The 25235-nt window shown below is 40.7% G+C and overlaps 1 protein-coding gene across 8 annotated transcripts in view; it reads left to right on the forward strand.

The window, feature by feature from the left end:
• The window catches only part of LOC122549771 (histone deacetylase 9-like), a 789364-nt gene that overhangs the window by 223325 nt on the left and 540804 nt on the right, over positions 1-25235 (forward strand). Inside the window, exon 1 of one of the 8 annotated variants that reach the window (XM_043689770.1) lies at positions 4886-4919. The exons of the other annotated variants lie outside the window; for them this stretch is intronic. Within the exon in view, the coding sequence (XP_043545705.1) occupies positions 4898-4919 (22 nt within the window). The 5' untranslated portion in view covers positions 4886-4897. Of the gene's footprint in view, positions 1-4885; positions 4920-25235 lie in introns of those variants that run through there. 8 annotated transcript variants of the gene reach the window in all.

Here is a 25235-nt window from a genome sequence, read left to right on the forward strand (position 1 = left end):
CCCCACCAACAATTCTGAAGGGGTAGGGAACAATGCTGGAACTGGCAGAGGTGGACCAGAGATCAGATCAAAATTGGAGCTGAGATCTCATTTAAATTAGACCAGGCAAGCTATGCATTGGCAGGCAGCTTGCCAGCAAAGTGGATGTAAATAATGAGTGCTGCAGTGAAGAAAAACCAATTGGGCGAGACCCCAAAAAATATGTCAGCAAGAGTGTTCAGTTGTGAACCCAGTGGGAGTATAATACTGCTCTTCCTGCCTTTACATTTAAGGAACAATTTTAAAGAACTAAAAACTTTAGTTTTTAGGAATCTTCCAAGACTTTGTTGATTGGGTTCACTGAACAACTGGTTATCCTGAATGCATTGCATTTGGAAGTTTTATATATATATATATATATGTGTATATATATATATAGTATCAAGGTTGTAATAGATGGAAAGTAATACGGTTGATTTGGTGGTGGGAATTTTTTTTAAAAATTCAATCGTGTATAATAAAAGTTAATGTCTCAGAACTCCCTCAAAAAAAATCCCACTCTTGGAATTTTTCTTACCGTTTGGAATCTATTTATTCTGTGTAATCTGAAATATCCACTTAATTGTCTGTTACTACAACTCAATTAATACATCCTTTAACGTAATTTGCCAATTCCCTTTAGCCAGCTTGGTTTTCATGCCTTGTGATTTCCCATTATTTAAATGTTAACAAAAATAGTCTCAGACCCACTCCTCTCTCCCTCAAACTAAAGCACGATTTAAATCATATTATAGTTGCTGCTTGCTAGAGCATCTTCGCTATGAGATCATTAGTTAATCCAATCTTATTGCAGAGTAGCATGTCTAATATAATCATCTTTCTGCTGTCTTCATCTAGTTTACTTTTGCCTATCTGACTTTTCCAGTCTATATGCAGATTAAAATCTTCCATGGTTAATATTATGCCATTCTGACAAGTTCCCATTATTTCTACCTTTATGGTCTATCCTACTGTGTGGTTACTTTTATCACTCCTACAAATGACTTCTTGCCCTTATAATTTCTCATTTCTACCCAAAATATTTCCACATTATGATTGCCTGAACTTAGGTCATTGCTGCCTATTTTCTTAATACCTTAATAGCCAACAGGAGATCCAGTGGTCTAGTGAATAATGCTCCTGACTCTGAGCAAGAGGCTCTGGATTCAAGTCCCACTCCAGGACTTGATGGCCAAGGAAGGTGCATTCATATAGAGGCCAAGCAGGTTGAGAATCAATCAGAAAATTCATCCAAAACAGTAGTGGGCAATAAGATTGTGTTGAGATTCCCTGTCAACCAAAGAAAAGGGGAGCCTTCTGCCATCACCATACATAGCTCCAAGCTACAACATACATTAAAAAAAAAAGGTACATGTTGTCACAGCAACTTGGACTTCTTGGGGTGAGGGTGCAAGTTTGCCAAATGGCATAACAGATTGGTGCCAATCTGTTTCCCCATCATGGTCAGGTAGCATTTGGGACCTGCCTCCTTGCCCTGTTTGTGGTAGAGCTGTCATGGGTTGCACAGTGGCTCAGTGGTTAGCATTGCTGCCTCACAGCACCAGAGTCCCAAGTTTGATTCCAACCTCAGGCGACGGTCTGTGTGGAGTTTGCACGTTCTCCCTATGTTGTGTGGGTTTCCTCCGGGTGCTCCAGTTCCTCCCACAGTCCAAAGATGTGCAGATAAGGTGAATTGACCATGCTAAATTGCCCATAATGTTATGTTTGTTGAAACTTTATTGCTGGAACAGCACAGCAGGTCAGGCAGCATCCAGGGAACAGGAGATTCGACGTTTCGGGCACAGGCCCTTCTTCAGGAATGTTATATAACATAATGTTATGTGCATTAGTCAGAGGGAAATGGTTCTGGGTGGGTTACTCTTCGGAGGGTCGGTGTGGACTGGTTGGGCCAAAGGGCCTGTTTCCACACTGTAGGGAATCTAACCTAACAGTGCCATCTTTCCACTGTTTCTTAATTTCCTGTCATGCCAAAATATACCCTTCAAAATTCAGGTCCCAATCCATGTCATCCTGCAGCCATATCACTATAATCACTACAAGATCAGGCCTATTCATTTCTATTTACACTTTTAGTTGATCAGTTCTGTTTTAATTGCTGGGTGTATCCAGATACAGAACCATCACTTTTATCCTTTTACTCCTTTAAGTTTTAGTCGTGTCTGTTGGTTGACTCTTTGATTTGTGCTCTGCATCTCTTCCTGTTGTAGTCTATTTAGCATTTTGTTTCTTAATATCTATTGTCTTGGCCTTGACTCTAGTGCATGTTACAAAATTTGATCTCTTGGCCCCACTATTTAGTTTTAAATCCTGTGTCTTTCCCTCGTTATGTGGCAAGAATACTGGGCCACTGCAGACCGTTACGCCACTACAGATCCCACTTTCCTCAACAGTGGAATTAGTGCCCCACAAACCAAAGCCCACTTCTCCCACACCAGCCTTTGAGCCATGCATCCACCTATCTAATCTAACATTCCCCTGAACTAGTTGCATGTGGTTCCGTTAAGAATGCAGAGACTATGACCTTTGAAGTTCTACGTCTTAATTTACTGCCTAGTTCCTCGTCTTGACTCTGCAGAGCAAATCCTTTTGTCCTGTCTGTGTTATTAGTGCCTACATGATCCGCAAGGACTAGATTGTCTCCCTCTCACTGCAAATGCCTTGCTAGCCCTGAGCAGATTTCCAAAACTTCAGCACCAAGTAGGCAGCCCAGCGATGTGGATTTACCCTCTTTGCTGCAGAGAATGATGTCAATGCCCTTCACTATACTGCCCTTCACTACCAGTATATTCCTTCTCACTGCTCCCTGTCAGACCCTTCCTACACTTGAAAGTGGGTATAAAGTACACTAAATTTCATTTCACAGTTTCATCCTAAACATTTCAGTGTTACATGATGCAATGAACCAAAATGGGTTCCCCAGGCAGCCATTTTATTTCTCAGCCAGCCAGCAATGAACAATTAGAAGAAAGTACAATTATTAACATTGGAAGGACAAAAGAAAATTACCTAATTTGCAAAATACATTTACTATTATACACAAAAATGCATAAATACTGTTGGGAAACCATAAATTAAAATTTGTCCCAAAGTTTTACCCTTTCTGAAGAGTCTGAGATTTGAAAGTTACATGTTTTTTTTAGAGCTGCATTATGGTTTGTTTCTCTCATTATTTGTCAAGGTTATGCACATCTGTGTCTTATTTCAATTTCTCAATTCTGGTACTCCTTTCCTCTAATTCCTCCCATCTTATCCCAACCCCAATGCTGTGATACATCAAATTCTTTTGTCGTGCTACAGTTCCCTAGTTCTTTGTTGTATAAGGAAATTATACTGAAGTAGTTAATGCTGGAGACTCCATTAAGTTCCACCAAAACTGGTAATTTCATTACTCACATCAATGTTGATAAAGCAAAATGTTTTGGGATCTCTTGATGAGAAGATATATATCCACAGGCCTCCTCTTAAGTCGTAGTAACAATGTTTATCTTGTTAATACAATTTGCCCTTAAATGCTATTATGCATTAAATTATATCTCGTTGAGTCTCAATAGTGGTTGATCCTCTAACACTGTAAATCTATGAGGGCCTAGTCTCAGTCAATGCCAGCCTTCTGCCTACCAATACTATACCTTTCAGTTCTAAAATGTGATGCCAAATCCCAGATTCTCAGTGGCAATATGATTTACTAGACTCCTACCACGGTGTAATTATCATCTTACAGTGCTTCTAAGTTTCTAAACCACTCACTGTCATCATGTCTCTATCTTCCCAATGCTACAAACCCAAAGACACCAGTTGTCTCACACCCCACAAAATCCAAAATGTTTATAGGCCCTTCTTATTGCATCAAAATGTACCCAGCTTTTTTTAAGCATGAGATCTTATACACTCAAAATTATTCAAATCTTTCCTTCTCCTTGAACACTCTCGGTTCCCCCTGCATTGTATGGATTGATCAATATCTTAGTTGTCTGTTCTTCATCTCTGCGTTCCTGTATTCACAAGGTTCACACTCACTAAGCTGTCCAAATCTCATCTGAACTTCCAAACTTTCTTCATGCCCTGACCCCAATATACTGCCTACTATAGAGCCCTTGACAATGCTGGGACTGCTCTCCAACCAGATGGGCAGGAAGCATTCAAAGGTGGGACTCTGTCCCTTTTGAGGTGTGAAAGTTTCACTCTGCCCTTGTTAATGCCATTAGTAACATCTTCTTGCTTTGGGGGAATTTCCTTTTTGGCTGGGTGGTTCTTGACCAAATTGTTAGCACTGAATTCAGCATTGTTTCCCCTAGCCTGTAGCACTTTTTCACAATGTGGGAGAAATGATGTACAGAGACAGAGACATGAAAGCAAATTAAAATTGAAATAAACATAAGACTAATTTGAGAGCAGATAGAGAAAGAAGTGACAGAGACAAAATTTGGCTTTTAATTTTCACAGGAAGTAATGATACATGAAATCAGATGTATTACAAAGTAACACAATTTGTGTTGCATGGTTTGTGTCTCATCATTATAAAACTAAATATGTTCTGACTCACCATCAGAAATGTAATAAAAGATCGACAAGTTTCTATAATAATTTAAAAGAAAAAGTACTGCTTACAAAGTTGTGGTGCCTGATTTTGAACAAAACCATCCAGTTAAACTTGATTTTCAATTAAACCTGTCTTTTATATTTGTGTTGCTGGCCACATCTTCTATCCTTTGAAGGAATCCTTTGCTGTTCACTGGAGTCAACCCTCTGGCTTCTCTCTATTTCCCTTTGTCCCCTTCTGCAGAGCTTTGCCCGCATGCTGATGGAGATATTACTTCATGATGCTGATACCACACACCCCAATCACAGATGGAGGGACATGAGCACCTGCCTTGTGAACAGTAAGCAGACTCTGCCCAGACTCTGGCCTATTATTCCATGCTATCACATACATACCAGACTCAGCCTTGAAGTGTCTGCTATGTGCCACCTGTCACGATGCTGACTACATGAGTATAAGGGCTACTCATATTCTCAAGATGTGAGCATTTCCTTCCCCTTTGCAGCTGTGCCTTTATCTGCATTGTGTGTCTGACTCGCTATGGGACCTCTCAGATGTGTACCACCCACTCTGTGTTCATTATAAGCTGTCATGGCGGGGCTGTATGTTTCAAACAGCTGCTTCAGTTCCAATCTATGTCCATAAAACTGTTGTGTCTAATCCCTTGAACAAATCTATGTCTCTCCCTTCTAAGTAGCTTTGTGAATTATGAGAATGGAAGGAATTCCACTCCCAGCAGCAGAGTGTCCTTGTACCATTAAATATTCAAGTTGTATTAGAATAGGCAGCCTAGCTGGTCGCTATAATAGTGGAGTTAAAAATCACTTGCAAATGTTTAGCTATTACCCATGAGATAATGTTGATCCTGTTGTTAATGCACCGTTGCTCATGCGAATGACACATCATCAATTCCAGCTCTAGGATCAGTTTGGGAAAACTGGGCTGCTCATGATTGCCAGTTGAAAATCATATTGGTGTCAACTATGGAAAATCCCATGGCTTCAGCTTTTTTTTATTTGTTCATGGGATGTAGGTATCGGATGTGGTGAGACTATTAGGTATTGCCCTTGAAAGGTTGGTTGTGAGTTTCTTCCTTGAACTACTGTGATTCGTTTGGTTCAGCTGCACTCACAGTCCTGCCAGGAAGGAAGCTCCAGGATTTTATCCCAGCAACAGCGATATAGTTTCAGGTCAGAATCTACGAGGCTTGGAGGAGAACTTATAGGTGATACTTTTCTCATTCAAATTCTGTCCTTGTTTTGGTTGAAGGAGATTACAGGTTTGGAAGGTACGGATGGGAGCCTTTGTGAATTACTGCAGTGCAAGTTGTAGATGATCTATTCTGCAGCACTTGTGGGTCAGTGATCAAGGTACCACCATTGAAGATGGTGGATGGGGTGTAAATCAAGCAGACTGCTTTGTCCTGGATGATGTCAAGCTTTTTGAGTGTTGTTGGAGCTGCACTCATCCAGGCAAGTGGAGAATTTCCATCATACTCCTGACTTGTGCCTTTTAGATGGTGGCTAGGCTTTGGGGAGTCAGGCGTGAGATATTCGCTGCAGAATTTCTAGCATCTGATCGACCCTTAGAACCATAGTATTGATACTGCTTAAGGTAACCCTCAGGATGTTGATGGTGGGAGAATACAACAATGCTAATACTGTTGAATGTTAAGGGACAATGATGAGATTCGCTCTCGATGTAGATGATCATTTGTTGGTGTGACTGTTTCTTGCCACAGCTCAAGCCTGAGTATTGTCACAGTCTGGCTGCATATGCTCACGAACTGCTTCAGCAACTGAGGTGGTGTGAGTGGTGCTGAACACTGTGCAATCATCGATACCCATCCCATTTCTAACTTTATAATGGAGAAGCACTTAAAAATGGCTTAGAACACCAACCTGAAGAACTCCCACGGAGGTGTCCTGGGGCTGAGATGACTGACCTTCAACCATCATCTTTTTGTGTTAGGCATGTCTCTAACCACTGGGAACTTTTATTCCTGACTCTCATTAACTTCAATTTTTTCACTGGATTCCTTGATACCGTACTTGATCAAATGCTGCGTTGATGTCAGGTACTATTGCTCTCACTTTGCCTCTGGAATTCATCTGTTTTGGTGCAAGTCTGGAATGAGGTCAGGAGCCAAATGGGCCTGTTCAAACTAAACTTAGCATCAGTGAATAGCTTATTTCTTTGCGAGTGCCAAATGCAGGCAAGCTCTGGCAAGTGTAGTTTGAGAAACTTGGTTGGCATGGATTGGTTGGGCTGTTTCTGTTTCTGTTTCTGTGCTGGATGACTCTATGACTCTGTAACACTGCTGATGACCTCTTCCATTAGTTTGTTGATGATGGAGAGTAGCCTTATTGGGCAGTCATTGGTCAGCTTAAATTTATTTGCTTTTTATACACTTTTTTACATATTTTGATTCGTGTTGTAGCTATGCTAGAGCTACTTGGCTAGGAGCCTGGCTAGCTCTGAAGCACATCTTCAATACTATTGCTGGAATATTTTCACCGATCATAGCCTTTGCAGTATCCAATGCTTTCTGCTGTCTCAGGTACTTTGGTGAGGGCGAGCTTACAGTTTTTTTATTTTATTGGTTCCCTCACCATTTCTCACACACCGGGTCCAACTGATGTGTCCTTTAGGATCCAGTTGGCTCCGTCAGTTCCAATTCTAGAATTCTACTTTCAATGCTGGCCATCCAAGTGCCCCGACTAGAATACATTCTGAGCCCTAGCCACCCTCAGTGCTTCCTCCAAGTTGTGTTCAAAATTGAGGAACACTGATTCATCAGCCAAGGTGTGGAACTGTGGTAGGTGGTAGTCAGCAAGAGGTTTCCAACATTGAGAATCCCTGGATCAACTCCACAGTACCACCATCTTTGGTGGGTGCGCATTGCCATTGGGACAGGGTACCCTCCCAGGTCGTGACGCTAGTGCCTGGACTATTGTCTGTAAATTACTATTTTGTGCATATGACTATGTCAGATTGTTGCTTGACTAGTTTGTGGGATAGCTCTCCCACTTTTAGCATAAGCCCCAGATGTTGCTAAGGAGGACTCTGCAGGCAGGGTCAATATGGCTTTGTTGCTTTTGTTGTTTCTGCTCCCTAAGTCAATGCAGCACACCATCCAGTTTAATTTTCTTCTTTGGACTTTATAGTAGTTTGATATAAGTGAGGGACTTGCTCGGCCATTTCAGAAGTTAACTGAGATTCATACACATTGTCTTGGGTCTGTATTCATGTTTAAGAAAGCATAATAACATCTCTACTTTCTGAGGGAGGCTAAGGAAATTCGGCAGGTCCACAAGGACTCTTATCAATTTTTATAGATGCACCATAGAAAGTATTCGATTGGGAAGCATCACAGTGTGCTATGGCAACTGCTGTTCCCAAGACCGCAAGAAACTACAGTGTTGTGAAAACAGCCCAGTCCATCACACAAACCAGCCTTCCATCCATTGACTCCCTCTATACTTCCTGCTACCTCAGGAAAGCAACCATCATAATCAAAGACCCCTCTTTCACCCTCGTCCATTAGGCAGAAGATATAAAAAACTGAATACACATACCTCTTCCCCACTGCGATCAGACTTTTGAATGGACCGCTCAAATGTTACCTAATGATCTCTCTCTCGGCACCTTTTCTGCAGCTATCACAGCATATTCTGCACTCTGTTCTGCTACCCTAATGCACTTTGTAAGGTACAATCTGCTTGTAAAGCACATAAAACACCACTTTTCACTGTATCTTGTCATATGTGACAACATTCAATGTGATCACCATCAGACTCATTTTTCAGTTCTGATTTTTAGTGTATTTAAATAACACCATATTCCATGGTGGGTTTTGAACCCATGGCCCTAGAACTGGAGTTCTGGATTACTAATCTACTGACTTTAAACATTCTCTTGGTTAAATGCATAAAATTCTGGTCAGACTGCTATAGGAAGATGTTGCCAAACTGGAAAAGATGCAGAAAAAATTTACAAGGTTATTACCAGGACTGGAGAGTTTGAGTAATAAGGAGGAGCTGGATAAGCTGGGACTTTATTTCTCTGGAGTGTTGGAGGCTGAGGGGTATGCTTAAAGAAGTTCATAAAATCACGAGGGGCATAGCGAGATGAATAGCCAAGGTCTTTTTCCAAGGGTAAGGGAGTCCAAAATTAGAGGGCATAAGTTTAAGGGGAAAGATTTAAAAGGCATCTAAGGGGCACCTTTTCACACAGAAGAAGTGTGTATGGAATAAGTAAGTGGTGGGGGTGGTTATAATTACAACATTTAAAAGACATTTGGACAGGTACATAAACAGGAAAGGTTTAGAGGGACAGGCAAATGGGACCAGTTCAGTTTGGGATACTGGGTTAGCATGGATGAGTTGGACCAAAGTGTCAGTTTCCATGCTTTAGGACTCTATATATTTATGTTGAAAAGTATGAACATCGGTTGAAAAATACAATAAAAATGTGTCCATCACTTCAAATACGATTTCTATGAGAGCTGATATTTCATATTGAATGTAAATCAATTTCTACTTTTATAGTTGTAATATAATTGTAGATGCCAGTGTGCTGGAATCCAAACTAAACAAGGATTGATATTAAAGTGGCTGTGAAGTGGGCAATATGACGTTTATTGTTCATTTTAGCACTGGTGAATTAATTTTCTGGGGAATAAATTATGGTTGCCAAATTTGTCAACTAAACAAGAACATCAGATGAAATGCTTTATGGTGTTTCCATAATTTCTGAACATCTAATGGAAACTTGCCTCTTCTGCACTTGCTGCAATATTTCTCTGAGTTACAGATTTTCCTTTGAAGAAGGCCAGGAAAAAAAACAAACAAACTGTAATGGTTCACAAATAAATCTGCAGCAAGATGAAATGGTTGTAAATTCACTTTTATTGATAGCATATATCTGCAAAAACAAAACTCTGTAAATTAACATTTGGGTGGGAGTTTGAAATTTGTGAGACGTTGCTTTTACAGAGATATTGCATATTCATGAATCAGGCTTTTAGGGACATAGAAACATAGTAACAGGAGAAGGCTATTCAGTCCCTCAAACCTGCTGTGCCATTTAACAAGATCATTGCTGAACTATGGCCTTGGGTTCATACCCCTTGCTACTCTTGCTTAATAGAAAACTGTCTACAGTAGACTTAGATTTAACAATTAGATTAGATTAGATTACTTACAGTGTGGAAACAGACCCTTCGGCCCAACAAGTCCACACCGACCCGCCGAAGCGTATACCACCCAGACCCATACTCCTACATTTACCCCTTCACCTAACACTATGGGCAATTTAGCATGGCCAATTCACCTAACCTGCACATTTTTGGATTGTGGGAGGAAACCGGAGCACCCGGAGGAAACCCACGCAGATACAGGGAGAATGTGCAAACTCCACACAGAGAGTCGCCTGAGGCGGGAGTTGAACCCGGGTCTCTGGCACTGTGAGGCAGCAGTGCTAACCACTGTGCCACCGTGCCACCCACTATTGAATTAGCTTTGGCTGTTTGAGGAAGAGAGTTCCAAACCTCCACTGCTCTTTCTGTGTAGAAATGCTTTTTAACATTTCTCCTGAATGGCCCTAATTCTTAGCCTATGCCCCTTGATTCTAGAATCTTCAACCAGTGCAACAGTTTACCGATCTTGTCTTACCCTATTAACATCCTGAAGACCTCGATTAGATCACCCCTTAACTTTATAAATTCTGGAGAATAACACCCTAATTTATCTAATCTCTCCTCATAACTAAAACCCTGAAGTTGAGGTATCATCCCCTCTACTGCCATGTTCACCACCACTTCCGTCCCCCACCAATGCCACTCACCTGCATTCTGCCAACACGCCCTCCGCAGATCCCACTGTCACCATCCCCGCCCCCCACAACTCTGAGGGGAACACCACCCCTGCTCATGACTCCACATCCATTCCCTCTACCACCACGCCCATTCCAGTTACAGACTCCGCCCCCACTCCCAGCTCCACACCTACACCAGGTCCTAGCTCCCAGCCCTGTTGCGTTTTCACCATTCCTCCAGACCTCCCCCTCACTGAGGACGAATGATCAGTCCACAGCAAAGGCCTTACCTTTATCCCCCTTCATCCACGTATCAATGAATTAAATACACATCGTGACACAGCATCTGCAGTCCTCACTTTTGCCATTATGATAATCACACATGGTGGTTGATATTTTTTCGCGATAATGTTATTTAAGCTGCTGCAATGCAGCTCCTGTCATTATGTTTTGTTTAAATCTCTGGTTTGGTTCAATGACCTCTTAATATTTCCACTGAAGGACTTACTGAATGAGTGTATCATGCTTCTACCAAGTTCTCGGGTTCCCAGGTTAGAATGCTTGATCTGGCTCCCCTTTTTTTTATTTTTCTGACCCCGCAGTTTGTTGCATCAAAGTTAATTTGCAAAGGATCCTCTCTCCGGTGGATCTCTTTCTCAGAGGCAAAACTAATGTATGATTTAATATGAGCTAATTTTACCAGGCTTTCTTAAGTTAGCAAAAAAGTGAGTTTATTAGATACTGAATATGACAAGCAAAAATAATGCAACACACAGATTAGAAATGAGAAGTATGGCCAAAGAAAAATAAAAGGCATACTGTTCAGTATCTGGGTCATCCATGTATTATGGATAATTGAACATTGATAGCAAGTAGTCAGATTTGAAGTGTTTCTAGTTTGCTTGAAATTATTTTGCCCTTTTTTTTGATTGGCTTGCTGGCCTCCTGGCTTTTAGCATTTTGAGTGGTGGAATCATTTACCTGCAATGCAGAGATGACTAGTGGGAGGTTCTTTGATAGTAACCTACACAACACAGTAGTGCTGAAATCCAGGAGAATAATGCTTGAGTGCCTCAACCAAGTGGCACACAAGAGCACTTCACCTCACTAGCACCTCTTCTTCCACAAGCACACTCAGACCAGAATTGAAATGGCTTTTTTTGTGCACTCTTGAAAGTCGAAAACACAGAGCATGTTCACAGTCTGAGATAACTCAGAAGTGATTAAAGTTCCATTTCTAATATTTTCCTTCCTTTTAAGTCTATCCCTCTAAATTATCCTTGACACTTCATTCGGCATGACATTCCAGGGTGTCTGCCTTCAGACAGCCACTGAATTTACTCCTGCAGTCATTTCATGCTGTACATTCTTTTCCTTAACATACAATCCATATCATAATTATAAATTCAAATATCTATATGTTACATTCATGACAGCTCTATGTACATTATTTTATACATGATAACAAGGGAACTTTTTACTTGAAGCTGTCCTTTCCATTCTCAGGCCTCCCACAGGCAAAAGGTGGTCCATCAGGAGGGCATGTCCCACTCCAAGCCTGGAGAGAGATTGTAAGCTTTAACTGTGTGGCCTACCCAATAATAGGTTACCTAAGGGCTGCAATTTTTCATGCAGAGGGTGATGTGTGCATGGAACAAGCTGCTAGAGGAAGAGATAGAAGCAGGTATAGTTCAACATTTGAAAGGTATTTGGACATGAATAGGAAGGGTTTACAGGCATCTGGACCAAATGCTGGAAAATGGGACGAGATCAGATAGGGATGGCTGGTTGGTGCAGCTGAGGTGGACCCAAGGGTCTGTTTCCATGCTTTATGATTCTGCAAAGTCAACCTTAATCTTCCACACCATGAACCTACTTGCAGGGTGAGGGAAGCAATGAACACCCTATGCTTGCCAAACCCACTGCCGCCCCACTTCCCAGGGAACACAATGTGTGGAGTGGTTGGGGTCTACAAACCTGTGCGTCATGCCAAAAGCATTGTTGGAATACCAATTTTATCAGCAGGAGGGGTGATGTCATGCAGACCCCTCACTCATATGTCCATTGAGGCCTTTATGAGGCTAATTAGTGGCATTTATGGGGCTCCTCCTGTGATCTCAGGGAATTTTACCATCGTGGGAGTGACTCATCCCTGGTTACCAAGGTGGACCAAAGTGAGGACTGCAGATGCTGGTGATTAGAGTTGAGAGTGTGGTGCTGGAAAAGCACAGCAGGTCAGGCAGCATCCAAGGATCAGGAAAATTGATGTTTCAGGCAAAAGCCCTTCATTAGGAGTCATTCCTGATGAATGGCTTTTGCTCGAAACATCAATTTTCCTGATCCTTGGATGCTGCCTGACCTGCTGTGCTTTTCCAACTCCACACTCTTGACCCTGGTTACCAAGGTGCCAGGTAAGATCTGGCAAGCCTTAAACACAGGGAGAGGAAGTGCCTCTTGTATGAGCAGCCATGCCCATTTCAGGACCGTCTCAGGATTGTGCTCCAATGCCTTTTTCCCCATTTTGGCCTTCCAGACATGTTCCCTTCACTCCAGACTGCAGGTTCACCTTTTCCCTGGCTTCAATACTGAATGTCACTCTCCTCACTTCACTGCAGTCTCAGCCATGGCCACTGCTTCCAGTGATGTTGCCGGGAAATGAGAACTGCCATGTTGTCTCATTTTTGTCCAGCTGCCGTCTGAGGCTGGACCTTTTGTGAAGGGTAGATGTCCTGCCTAAAATCAATTGAAGCTTCTTCAGTGATTTATTAGCTGCATGGTGAGCCAGTAAAGTGGAGCTAGAACTATCCTGACTCTTAAACAACAGTGCTGGAACAGCCACTTTAAATGGGTGAGTTACCTCATCAGTGAGGTAAACCAGTACGTCAGTTTCCACCTAGTCCACTCATTTCCACACTTTAAAAGAAAAGAAACTCAATGTTTATTATTTTCTATCAAGAAGCACGCTGCATGTTTTACCAGCACCAAAGTCCTGCAGATGCTCTGAATCTTTAAATTAATTGTCAAAATTGATGGAATATAGTAAACACAAGTAATCTTTCTTAATTCATTCATGCAACACGATCATCGATAGCATGCCAGAATTTGTTCCTCATCCCCAATTACCCGGCTCAGGTCAGTGAATAATTCAGATAATCGATTATGTAATAATTTTAGTTATCCTCAGAGATTAAACTCTGCTCTATCTATAAACTGATGTGTTGTGACATAAAGTGGTCAGACATACTGGAAATAGTAAAGAGACCAGCTGGTTCAGATGAGTGGTATTTCAATAAATGGTTTCCTTCTCCTAGTTATAAGATCTTTTAATCCAGCAATTGCTTTTCATGCTTAGTATGCACCCTCATGTTCTTTGCTTATATTAAAGCTATCCAACTCAATTTTGACGTAGGGAATTCTCAGTGAATAAAAAATTCAATATTTGAAAATCCTTAACTGTGAATATCTTATTGAAATGCAGTGAATTGCATTTGAACTGACCAGGTGTTAATACTTTTGCAATTGTATCAGCATCAAAGATATAGAATAAAATTAATTTTCATATTCCTTATTATTCTTTTTGTAAGAAAAAAAATCAAAATTTTGTAAGCAGACGAAATTAGCCCAGATTACTAAAATGACACAATTTTCTGCGCCTTATTGGAATGTTTAAAGAAGGAAGGAAGGGGCCTCATAGAAGGCATGATTACCAAGGAAACATAGCTGGAAAGAACACTGGGGAATAAATGTGGATGTGAAATAATTGTAATGATTGTAACAGCAAAGTGTTCTGATTGAACAAGTGGAGAGAACTCTGACCTTCTGAGCTGAATTAAAAGGTAGTAGGAACTTGGGGGTATACAGGTCTTTTATATCATTGCTGCTGGAGTTGCAGCAATATAGACATGATGCTTTTAGTGTAATTTAAAATTCACCAGTAGTACCCTGTACTAAATGTGCATGCAATTGCTATCTGTGTTGTACATTAACTTATAAGGAATCACCTTTTGGAGATTCTAAAACGTATTTTGTTCTCACTTCCTATTTGATCAGTTTCTCAGGGGAACTGAGAAATTGAGAACATGAGAAACTGCAAGTCTCAACTGAATGAAACTTCTAGATCGAAACATTCCTGAAATTTTTATTTTGTCTTAGTTACAACTAAATGTGTTTGAGGACAAAAAGATTCTTAGAATGAATAGATCAGTGAGGGAGCTTGAGCTAGTCTGGAAAAAATGTCTCTTCTCGGAACAGTAGCAAACATTATGTATAGTTTGGTAACCATTTTAATGGGACAACATTTTCAGGATGAATGTCTTTTTAGAGTAATCTTTAAGAGGGGATGATACTGATCTGTTTTCTTACTTCAAATATTTGCATACACATGTTTTCTATGTAATATTTTGGTGCAAAATTGCAGAAGTGTCTCAAAACATCGTTCATCGATAATGTCATAGCATTGGTGGGGAATCAACATTAGGATTGATTATCTTGCAAGATTTTTGTGCACAATGTCACAACCTTTGCAACACTTCCTCCAGGTTTAGAGTTGTCCACCTGTTCATACATCTGGGGGCAATTGCTCGTCACTTGCTTCATGACACTTCATAAGTAACTTCCTGTCATTAGATGTGAGCCTCCTTTGACATACAGGAACGCAATGAACTTTTTGTGTGTGGACACGTGTCTATGGTCTTTGTGAAGACTGACCCAAATCAGTTATTCCACAAGCTTTATTGAATTTCAAACATTAATCAATTACTCCTTCTCATCCATGGGGATAATTTTCAGAAGTACACAACACTATCTCAGAAGGAAATGACAAACAACTTTGCAATACCTTTATGTCATCAAATTCATACGATATAGTTGATCAGGAGAGAGGAGCATAATAAACTAAGCATGCTCAAATCAGTCTTACTATCTCATATTCTTGTTGTAAAAGTTCTCACTGAGCCAATGTAAGAGCAGGAAAGAAGGGAATATTTTCCTTCGTAGTGAATTGAGAAAATGTATAAACTACTCATGAACCAGAAAGTTGCCTCAAGCAAATTTAAGCATTAGCCTTAAACTTCACGCTCCCCCTGTTTTGGTATTCACGCTTGAGGAATAAATATTGATCAGCTCGTGAAGGATAATTTCCCCATTCTTCTTCAAAATGGCTACAGGATCCTTTCCATCTTCCTGAGTAGGCAAACAAGGTCTCAATTTAACGGCTCATCTGAAAGACAGGGCCTCCAGCAGTGCAGCACTCTCCCAGTACTCCAATGAAGTGTTGACATCAATTATGTGCTTAGCCTTTGGCGTGGGATTTGAGCACAAGCCCTCTCAGTCAATGGTGCAAGTACTAGCACTGAGTGCTGGTTAAAAGCTAATGTTTAAATAAGGGACACATTTGCTGATCTTTTATATATATTTTCCTGGCATTTCTTACACCAGTTTATTACAAAGACAAAAATCAGAGTAACGTTGTTTTCGTATGAATTTGATGACATAAGGGTAATTAAGTTAAGAAGTGTTTTGCCTGAGAAGGCAGTGATGGTGAATAGTGACTGCAAACACCAATTATTTGTATGAGAACTATGGGTCAAGAATCCATTAAGTTGTCTTTCCCATCTTAAATGTCAAAATGCATCTAATAAGTATCGATCCTGCTGAAGTTTTTGTGTGTAATTTGATAGAGCCTAGAAGCTAAGGGTGGATCTTCTGCCCTCTCTGGGTTGCTTGGAGGAAGGGAGGGTATTTAATTGGCCGGGGAAAGTGGTGGATATGCAGCTTGTTGACTTCCTGTCCCATCCGCAATTAAGTCTGGGGTAGAAGACTTTCCAGTCCCATCCCCAAGTCCAGCCCTTATGTGGAGAAAGTGAGGTCTGCAGATGCTGGAGATCAGAGCTGGAAATGTGTTGCTGGAAAAGCGCAGCAGGTCAGGCAGCATCCAGGGAACAGGAGAATCGACGTTTCGGGCATAAGCCCTCCTGAAGAAGGGCTTATGCCCGAAACGTCGATTCTCCTGTTCCCTGGATGCTGCCTGACCTGCTGCGCTTTTCCAGCAACACATTTCCACCCCAGCCCTTATGTGGACAATTAATTATCAGTGAAGTCAACTATCATCCTGCTATAAGTCCCACCCATTTTGTCAACTCTTGATTAACTGGTAGCTGTCAGTAAGCAAGATCACCTTTGCGAGGATCAAGACCCTCAGGAAATGCCCTCAAACAGCCTCTCCATTGCCTGACTGGCTTATGGTTCACTGGATATCCCAAAGGAGGCAACAAAGGCTTCTCACTGGTTTACCACCCAGCCAGCCAGACTCCTGTCATTTCCAAAAAAATTCACCCTGCGTGTGGAACTTGGGCACCACAAGATTGTGGAAGTCTAGACGCTTGATCAATGCTGCGCAGCTTGACTAGGTTTCCCTAGGCTGAAAATCATTTTGTTGCAATCAAACAGAAAGATTAAACTTTTCCCAATCTAGCATCCACAGTATCAAAGACAATGTTTAGAGTGCAAAGATGGCCTTAATATTTCTATGCTTGAGCTTTTGCTAAATATTTTTAAAATGGCCATGTGGAAAATGGTAGATCTCAAGTAGGACTAACATCAGGTGTAGCACACTATTTGATATGGGTCCCTGTGCTTCAACTATACATATGCACAACAAATTTTATTCCTTTAAAAAGAGGACTAATAGACTACAGAGTACCAATCATTTTAACTGACAGTTGATACCAGCAAAGCTTTATGAGTTACTCACTTGTATTTTGTGCCTGAAATTTTCAAACCTTGGGAGCAGGCATCATAACACACAGACACTAACAACGCTTGTATTGGGCTCTGTATACCAACCACTGTTAGCTTGTGGTTGGCTTGTTCATCATAGGTAGGCTTATGTTTTCAGGGTAGTTTTAAATTATGAGAGAGAGGAAACTCTCCTAATTTCCTTGAGGTCCTGCTCTACTCCCACTATGAGGATTAATCTCACAGAATTATCCAGATTTCTGTCAAGTTGGGGTGACTCTGGTCCTCTTTAAAAAAGTTGAGCAGAATCCAATTTCAAGATTTCTGTCGCTGTTCTCATTGCGATCTGGATAAAGGTACAGGCAGTTAGCTCATGCACAGCACTCCTACTCTTGTAGACACCATCGCGGGAGGTGGGCAATATAAATTCCCCTGCAGTTTTCATGGAGATGGTTCTCTTCAGTAAGTAGACTGTTCATGGCCTCTTGGAAAAGGCATAAGCCACAGGGGAATCCCAATCTCAAATGGGAAATTTAAAAAAAAAACGCCATCTATTTCTGAATTCAATTGAATGGATTTGACAAAAAAAATCAGTGTCAGGATATAGTTGCTCTGTTTTTACTGTAGTAAATATAAGGCCCTAGCCTGCAAAGATAAGTTAACCAGTACATTAGTCAGCATTTTGTCAGTGTTGTGTTCTATTCGGGTATCTTTCCCATGGAGAAAAGTGCTTAAATGCATTCAAAACTCAAGAAAACACACTTGGGATCTCTGGCATAACAATCTGAAGTGTTGTAAGTGCTTTTTATTTTAAGTGTATTTTCAGTTTCAGTAGATTCCATAATTTTCATTGGTAAGGGTTTGTTTTAGCAACTGAGTCTGTTATGAATGCCTGGCTTAGTTTCAACAGATCCAAAACTACTTTTCTCAGCAGGGAATTGCATTCACATTTGATTGACAGTTTTAAAAGGTTATTAAAGAATTTTCTAAAGGCCAATTAAAGAGATGTTTTGTTACTTTTTGAACAGATTGAACTCTGGAGGAGATTTACACTTTTCTCGTGGATTTTGTGAATGAGCTTATTTTCAGCATGAAGTGTTTGATTCAGAGTTCCATTAGATTGTTAAAGATGTATTCTTCATTTCCATTTCAAAGACATGCTCTGATGTTTATCTATAACAGATAGTGTTGTGAGTGGCTATGGGGATACATGGGGGCATGGATGGGGCATGGGGATACGAGGGTAAATGGAGCTACAGGGACATGAAAGATAAAGGAGCATGGACAGTGTTTGGAGAATGAGGGGACATGCAGTGAGTTTGGGTTATGAAGGGGTGTTGTGGTAATGTCGGCAAATTGGGTCATAGAAATGGAATATGAGGGAGTATGGTAGTGGTGTGAGGACTATGAAAATGCATGACATGGAAATGGAAAGGATGAAGGTGCACAGAAGGGCTATGGGGAAATGAAGGGACATAGATGGGCATTTGTGATGGGTGGGAAACTGAAGACAGTGAGGAGTGAGCGAGAGCCTGACATTCATGATTAAGTCCCAATAAGTGGATGTGGGTGATCCAGTTTGCCAGTGTAGCAGCTGGCATCAGCTCATCTCCATTCTTATCTTCAGAGGAGGCAGATTCATCTCTGTCTCACTTCTGCCTCCCAAAATGGTTGGCGGCAGCTCTTTTCAATTCCAGTCTGCCGGGATCAGGAGATTTCCTTATCTGACCGTCCCATTTGCTGCATGTAAATCTAGCTCAAGGTCTTGGAATCAACACCTAGAGGTGACTGGGGAAGGCGCAATCATTAAGTGCCCATCTGATATGAAATTGGCCAGTGTTGGTCCTTTGCCAGGTTCTTACATGCTGGGAATGAAATCTCACCTTCTAAGAACTGCTAATCTATGAAAGGACTGCAGCTGTCCAGTTTCTTTTCCTGAAAAATATACTTTATTCACAACATTTGTAAAAAAAATTGCATTACAATATATTGCAACTTGGATATTACAATATTGCAATAAAAATACCACTGCATTTTTACTGTTAGTTTCCTCAATAGGATTGTAATAGTCTTGCTACACATTCAATGTCAGGTGTACAGCCTGAGGGTGTTACATTATAAACTGGAAATTGCCAAAGGTATACACTGTAATAGGAATACATTTTTCTCAAAACGCCATGTTCCACATCAAGGTGCCGGAGTAAAATCTTAATATTGTTAATCTTCACAAAGTACAATCTGTTTCAGGCACACAGCCTGAGGGATTCTACAGTTTCTTGTTCCTTGGTGTTCTATGGCTGAAACACCATAGACAGTTGCCTTTCCCCCTTCTGCTTCTGCCCTTGGTCTTGGGATGCGCCAGCTCATAACGGTCAGACAAGGACAACACTTTGCACTGGAAGATTGGTAAGTTGCAGGCAGACCAAAGAGCACCAATCACCGAAAATGGCAGATGAAATTGATTCTTGTCACAATGTGGAGAAAGTGAGGACTGCAGGTACTGGAGATCAGAGTCAAAGAGTGTGGTGCTGGAAAAGCACAGTGGGTCAGGAACACCCGAGGAGCAGGAGAATCGACATTTTGGGCATAAGCCCTTCATCAGGACCATTCATGATAACTCAAACCTTCCAGTCCCGGTACCATCCTTGTAAATCTTTCCTGCATCCTCTCTAATTTAATAATATTTTTCCTAACTGTTTAAATCAAACCCCACACTCCTAACCTACTGCCTGGATGGGATTAAATTCCGTGCTTCGTAGACTTTTACAATGTAGAGGAGAAAGAGAGGTCTGCAGATGCTGGAGATCAGAGATGGAAATGTGTTGCTGGAAAAGCGCAGCAGGTCAGGCAGCATCTAGGGAACAGTAGAATCGACGTTTCGGGCATTAGCCCTTCCTGAAGAAGGGCTAATGCCCGAAACGTCGATTCTACTGTTCCCTAGCTGCTGCCTGACCTGCTGCGCTTTTACAATGTAGAGGCAAGATAAAACCACTAAATGATTTTTGAAAGGGGGGCTGTTCCTTCTTAAATAGAATGTCAACTTTAAATTAAAAAAAAAACAACTAATTTGTCACAGGGTCTGAATAAATTTGTAATTACAAGTCACACTAATCTTAGTACATTGGGAAGATATTTAGATTAATTTACTACTTAAATTCAACACAGAACGGTTAGCATGTGATCAATCAACAGGGGGCAGCAAAAAGATGTTGAATATTCATTTGATAGAACAAGCTTTATTCAAGGATTGCATTGCACAGACGTAAGCTATGTAGAGGAAATTCTTGTCATATGCCACCCACTGTGTACAGTGGATGGGGAATGAAGAATCAGTAAAGAATTTCAATTCACCAATCAAGTTTTTGTAACTCATGAAAAGGCAAAAATTCTTTATTAACTTGCATTCCTTCGTGCTATTCTGATCAGAGTTCAAGGTGACACTGAACATATCAGGGCAATTTTCAACTTTAGGGGAGGGGTGTAGCTCAGAAAACTAGCCTATTATGTACTGCCCAATTTTCCTTCCTATTAACTCTAATTTGTCTTGTTAGTATTGAAAAAATATTACCATCACAGTTCTCAAATTTTCTGTGTTTTGAAGTTACACTGCTGTGCCCCACCGCCATTAATGAAATGAATCAGTAATATTTATATATGTAGAAATGACCCTTTTCAAAGAATACAATGGACAGGAAGCATAATACGAAAGTAATATACTCAGTTTTGAATTCAGTCTCTTACAAGTTTAGTATACTTAGCAGAATTACAGTTTTAAAGAAAGATACAAAAAACATATTGTACACTAATTTATTTGTAAACTTGTTATTTCCTATTTACAATAATTAAGCAGTTTGGCATTACTATTAAAATTTAGAATATGATGTTTATGTAAATAGACAGACAAATAACAGATTAACGGTTACAATGGGAAGTGTGCTGAACCTGAACTGCAAAACAATATATTTAACAGAAAATTACCATGATTATCATATTCTCAACAGAAATAGATTTCCATGTATGTGAGTAGACATTTCAGCTTTTAAAATACAATATGCTTAACAGGCACATACTTACATGGAGGTGACTGTAATTACAGTTTTGATCTTACAGTTGAGTGGGAAGGAGGGAAGAACAAATGAGTATGCTAGTATATGCGGGGAAAAGAATGTGCACATGAGTTAGTGTAGCTACTTTCATTGGAAACTAGCTTTTTAAGTAGAGATTTAGTGTGGCGGGGCCAGTGTTGGATTTGGGTGGACAAAGTTAAAAATCACACAACACCAGGTGTTGCACCATAATCTGGTGTTGTGTGATTTTTAACTATAATTAGTTATGTAGGACATGATATTAAAACCATTTAAAGATCATGAAAGAGTACCGCAGTTGGCTGGAAAACAAGATACCCAACAAGGAACATGGAGGTGACAAATGCCAAAACATATACATAATAGTTAAATAACTGAAAAGAAGACCTGGAAAGACACATGATGACAACATACTTGGAGTAAAGTGTTAATGACAAGAGGAATACAGGGACCATCCAACTTCTGTAATAAGAATGGCCAAGATTCTTAACAGGAATACCATGAGAAACGAGGATAAGACAGCACTCAAAGTCAGTGAAATAAATCTTTACTTATAAACTCTGAAGCAAGGATTCTTTTAAGATTTAACAACTAAGGAAAAGATGAAAGGAATATTCAGATACAAGTATAAAACATCACAAATAATTTGACTAGATAAAAGCTCCTAAAGGAATCTTCACTGAATAATAACACTATAGTGTTAACTGATACAGCATCACATGAAAGTGAGAAGACCCTATGCAGCAGGTTAACACCAAAGTTTTCAAAGCAAAGCAAAAAGACCCAATCGCTGAAATTTCAAAAGTTTTAGGGATCCTCAGACAATGCATCTCAAAAGATACAAACCAGATATGGTATTTTACTCACTCAGGTCTTGAAGGTACCACTGTACTTTAATTGTAGATATAAATTCTATTCTTAGATACTGGGAGATATTTTAATCTTCAGTAATCTGAGATATTCCTGGATATCCTAAAATATTCTTGAACAGTTACAATAACATTAAACTGGATTCAATTAGGTTTAGTAGCTTTTCATAGCTTTTGCACAGTAGTATATATCCACTTGTGTCTTATATGTACAGCTAGTAAGGATAGCATTTCAGTATATATTTATAAACTTAGAATATAACTTTCCATAAATCAATTTATTTTAAAATGCTCCTTCTATCAGACCTTTTTGACTAAGCATTTAGTTATCTGCCCTAGTATCTCCTTGTGTTACTTGTGTTGAGGTGAGGTACCCTCCACTTGGCCCTTCATAGTCTGGTCAAATAAGTAATGAGAAGGCAGTTGCCTCCCCGTATTTCCATCAATACTGTTGAGCCCATAGATCTTTCACTCCATTATTTTTCAATGTTTTGTAGTTTGATTGCACAGAGAGTACCTTACCATATGATGTGACATAGGGGCACCTAGCGAAGAAAAGCTGCAATTTGAGAACTGCCAACCAGTGATTGATTTCTAGTCCTCCTTTTCCAAATTTCAACTCCATAATTCTCCAGAGTACTATTCCAGTGCACGGCTGTTTATAGCATTGCACAACAATGATTAGCTCAGCATAATCCCAATTAATAGCATGTTTAGCTGGATTAGATTTCTCATTCTCTTCTGTCATTTATACTTATTTGCATTCAATCCTCTTGACCTCTTAGTTTCCTCAATGTACTGATAGTCTCACTTAACATGCTACCCATAGTGTTAGTGTTATGGGTTGGACTGAGCAATGTGGGACATGGCGAGATGTGTGGCAGTTTTTGACAAGAAATCTAACGCGACCCATCTCGATGTTGGGAGCATCTGGTGTCATGTTTTATGATTTTTTTTTCACCAGGCAGCGGTGAGTTGCCAGTTAAAGGGGATTATTGTCTGTTAAACAGCCTGTTGAAGCCTAATGACGTCCAACGTTAATATTGCCTCGTTAATATTTATCTTTCTATCTTCCCAAATGCAACAACCTAACTAAATACCAGCCAACTAACTAGACGTTAAGAAAACATGACAGGGGAACCAGAGTGGTGATCCAGCTCATAGCTTACTCTGAACAACATCCATTTTAGACATTGGGCACCAACGTCTCAGGGAACACTTCATGGACATGGAGTGCATGCACCCCACATCCATGGACATTGACATCAAGCATGTGTCAGCTCCTAAGAGCCCTCATGGGACATATCCCATCTACTTAGAGGATATTTCTGCACTTTAGTGTTGGGCCTCGAGGATAAACGGAAACTATTATTGTTACACTACAGCAAGGGCATTGTGTGCTTAGGGACATGCTTCATCCAACTCATGTTGCTCTGGACGCTCACAACAGCACCCCTGATCTTGCAGCATGATGCCACATTAGCCAGAGATTACAGGCCAATATCACTTTGAACTCACGTTGCTGTTTAGTGGATACATGACAGAAGGAAACTTGTCATGGTTGTCAGCTGAATTCTCTCAAGTCAAGGGAGATGGCCTCTGCTCAGGGGATCCTGGCACAGGAAGTCAAGAACAGCTATGGACGCAGTCACTCAGACACTTGGGGTGGTCAGAGTCATGGTGATCTTTACAGAAGGGGTGAGGAGCCTAATGATGGGCGGTGTACCTGTGTCTTTTAGTCTTTCTGCCCCATTATAGGCTGCATTCCTCATGGACTGAGAGTGAGGTAGGTACAAAGGGAGATGAAAATAGGTGACGTAGCTGTAACCGTTGCAGTTTGTGAGGTGTCCTGGGCAATTGAGCAGGCAGCACAGTGGGGATGCAGTGTTAGTGGTGTGGTAGGTTACAGTGGTGATAATGAGTGAGGGAAGATGTTGCAGGCAATAGAAAGAGTGGTAGAGCATGAGCCTTGGTGAGAGATCAGTGCAGGATTAGAGATAGACTGAGAGTGAGGTATTGGAGAGAAGATGGTGCCTCTTTTCTCTGGTGGAATGGAGAAGAGCATTGACCTTCATGTAGTGCTGTGATCTCTCCAGATGGCTGAAACTGTTTTAACCTGCATGACTGGGTGTTGTGGCCTCCATTGGCGATCAATAGGGAAAAGCACATTCTGCCTCTGCACGGCCTTGTCTTTTACGACTGAAATGACTCTTTGTGCTCAGTGGGACACTGACTTACCCCTGTCTGCTATTACCAGGGCAGATGTTCAGAACCATGCTGGACAATTCTGGACTGATAGCTCTTGTCCAGGTGCCCAATGAGCTTTTAAATATGGCACAGATGCTAGGGATTCCAGTGAATTCTGGGCTATCCGCTGAGGGGCGAGATTTTTCGGGAAAGGCGCATGTTAAGATCAGGCTGGAATTGGATGTGAGGGTGGACCCTAGGGCCAGGAATATTTAGTAAGATACTTCAGGGAATTCACTAGGACTCATGGTGAAAATCCCTGCAAAACTCTGAACACAATTTGAACTTAGTGAAAAGAAAAGTAAGAATGTATCCTCAAATTTACAGTCCTCATATAATTTCTCTTTGTACAGACTCTTACAGGCTGCAGTTCAGTCACAGCTATTTGAAAATTACGGAGCAGACATGCATAGAGGTTCTTGTGATCGTGGTTTATGATTAGTAAACATCCACTGGAAAACTATCTTCTAGTCTCGTTGGAAGTTATGAAATATAACTCTCCAGAAGGGTATTCATCAAATGCACAAAATCGCTTCTGATGCTGGTACTATCTGATGTCAAGATATGGTCATGCAATTCACACTGTCAAACCAAGGAACCTTTGTGAGTTTGAAATGGAAAGATTCGTATAGGATCTTGCTTTGTGCTTGCTTGGTAACATGATGGTAATAATTTGAGGACAATAGCTTTTCTGCTCTTTTAAAGAGACGTTAATCACATTAGATAACCACTGGTGGGGCACTGTAACTAAGGATCAAAAGTTCAATGGAAATTTAGAATGGAAACTTTAAATGTCATTAATGGGAAGGGTGATGCATGTGGCCCTTAAAACCCTTGATTATGAGAATGCTCGCTCTCCATGGATACCTGGGCACAGATGTAATCACAGAAGAAAGGCAGACA

Source organism: Chiloscyllium plagiosum, chromosome 5 (genome assembly GCF_004010195.1).
Source record: "Chiloscyllium plagiosum isolate BGI_BamShark_2017 chromosome 5, ASM401019v2, whole genome shotgun sequence".
In the NCBI taxonomy this organism is placed as follows: Eukaryota; Metazoa; Chordata; class Chondrichthyes; order Orectolobiformes; family Hemiscylliidae; genus Chiloscyllium; species Chiloscyllium plagiosum.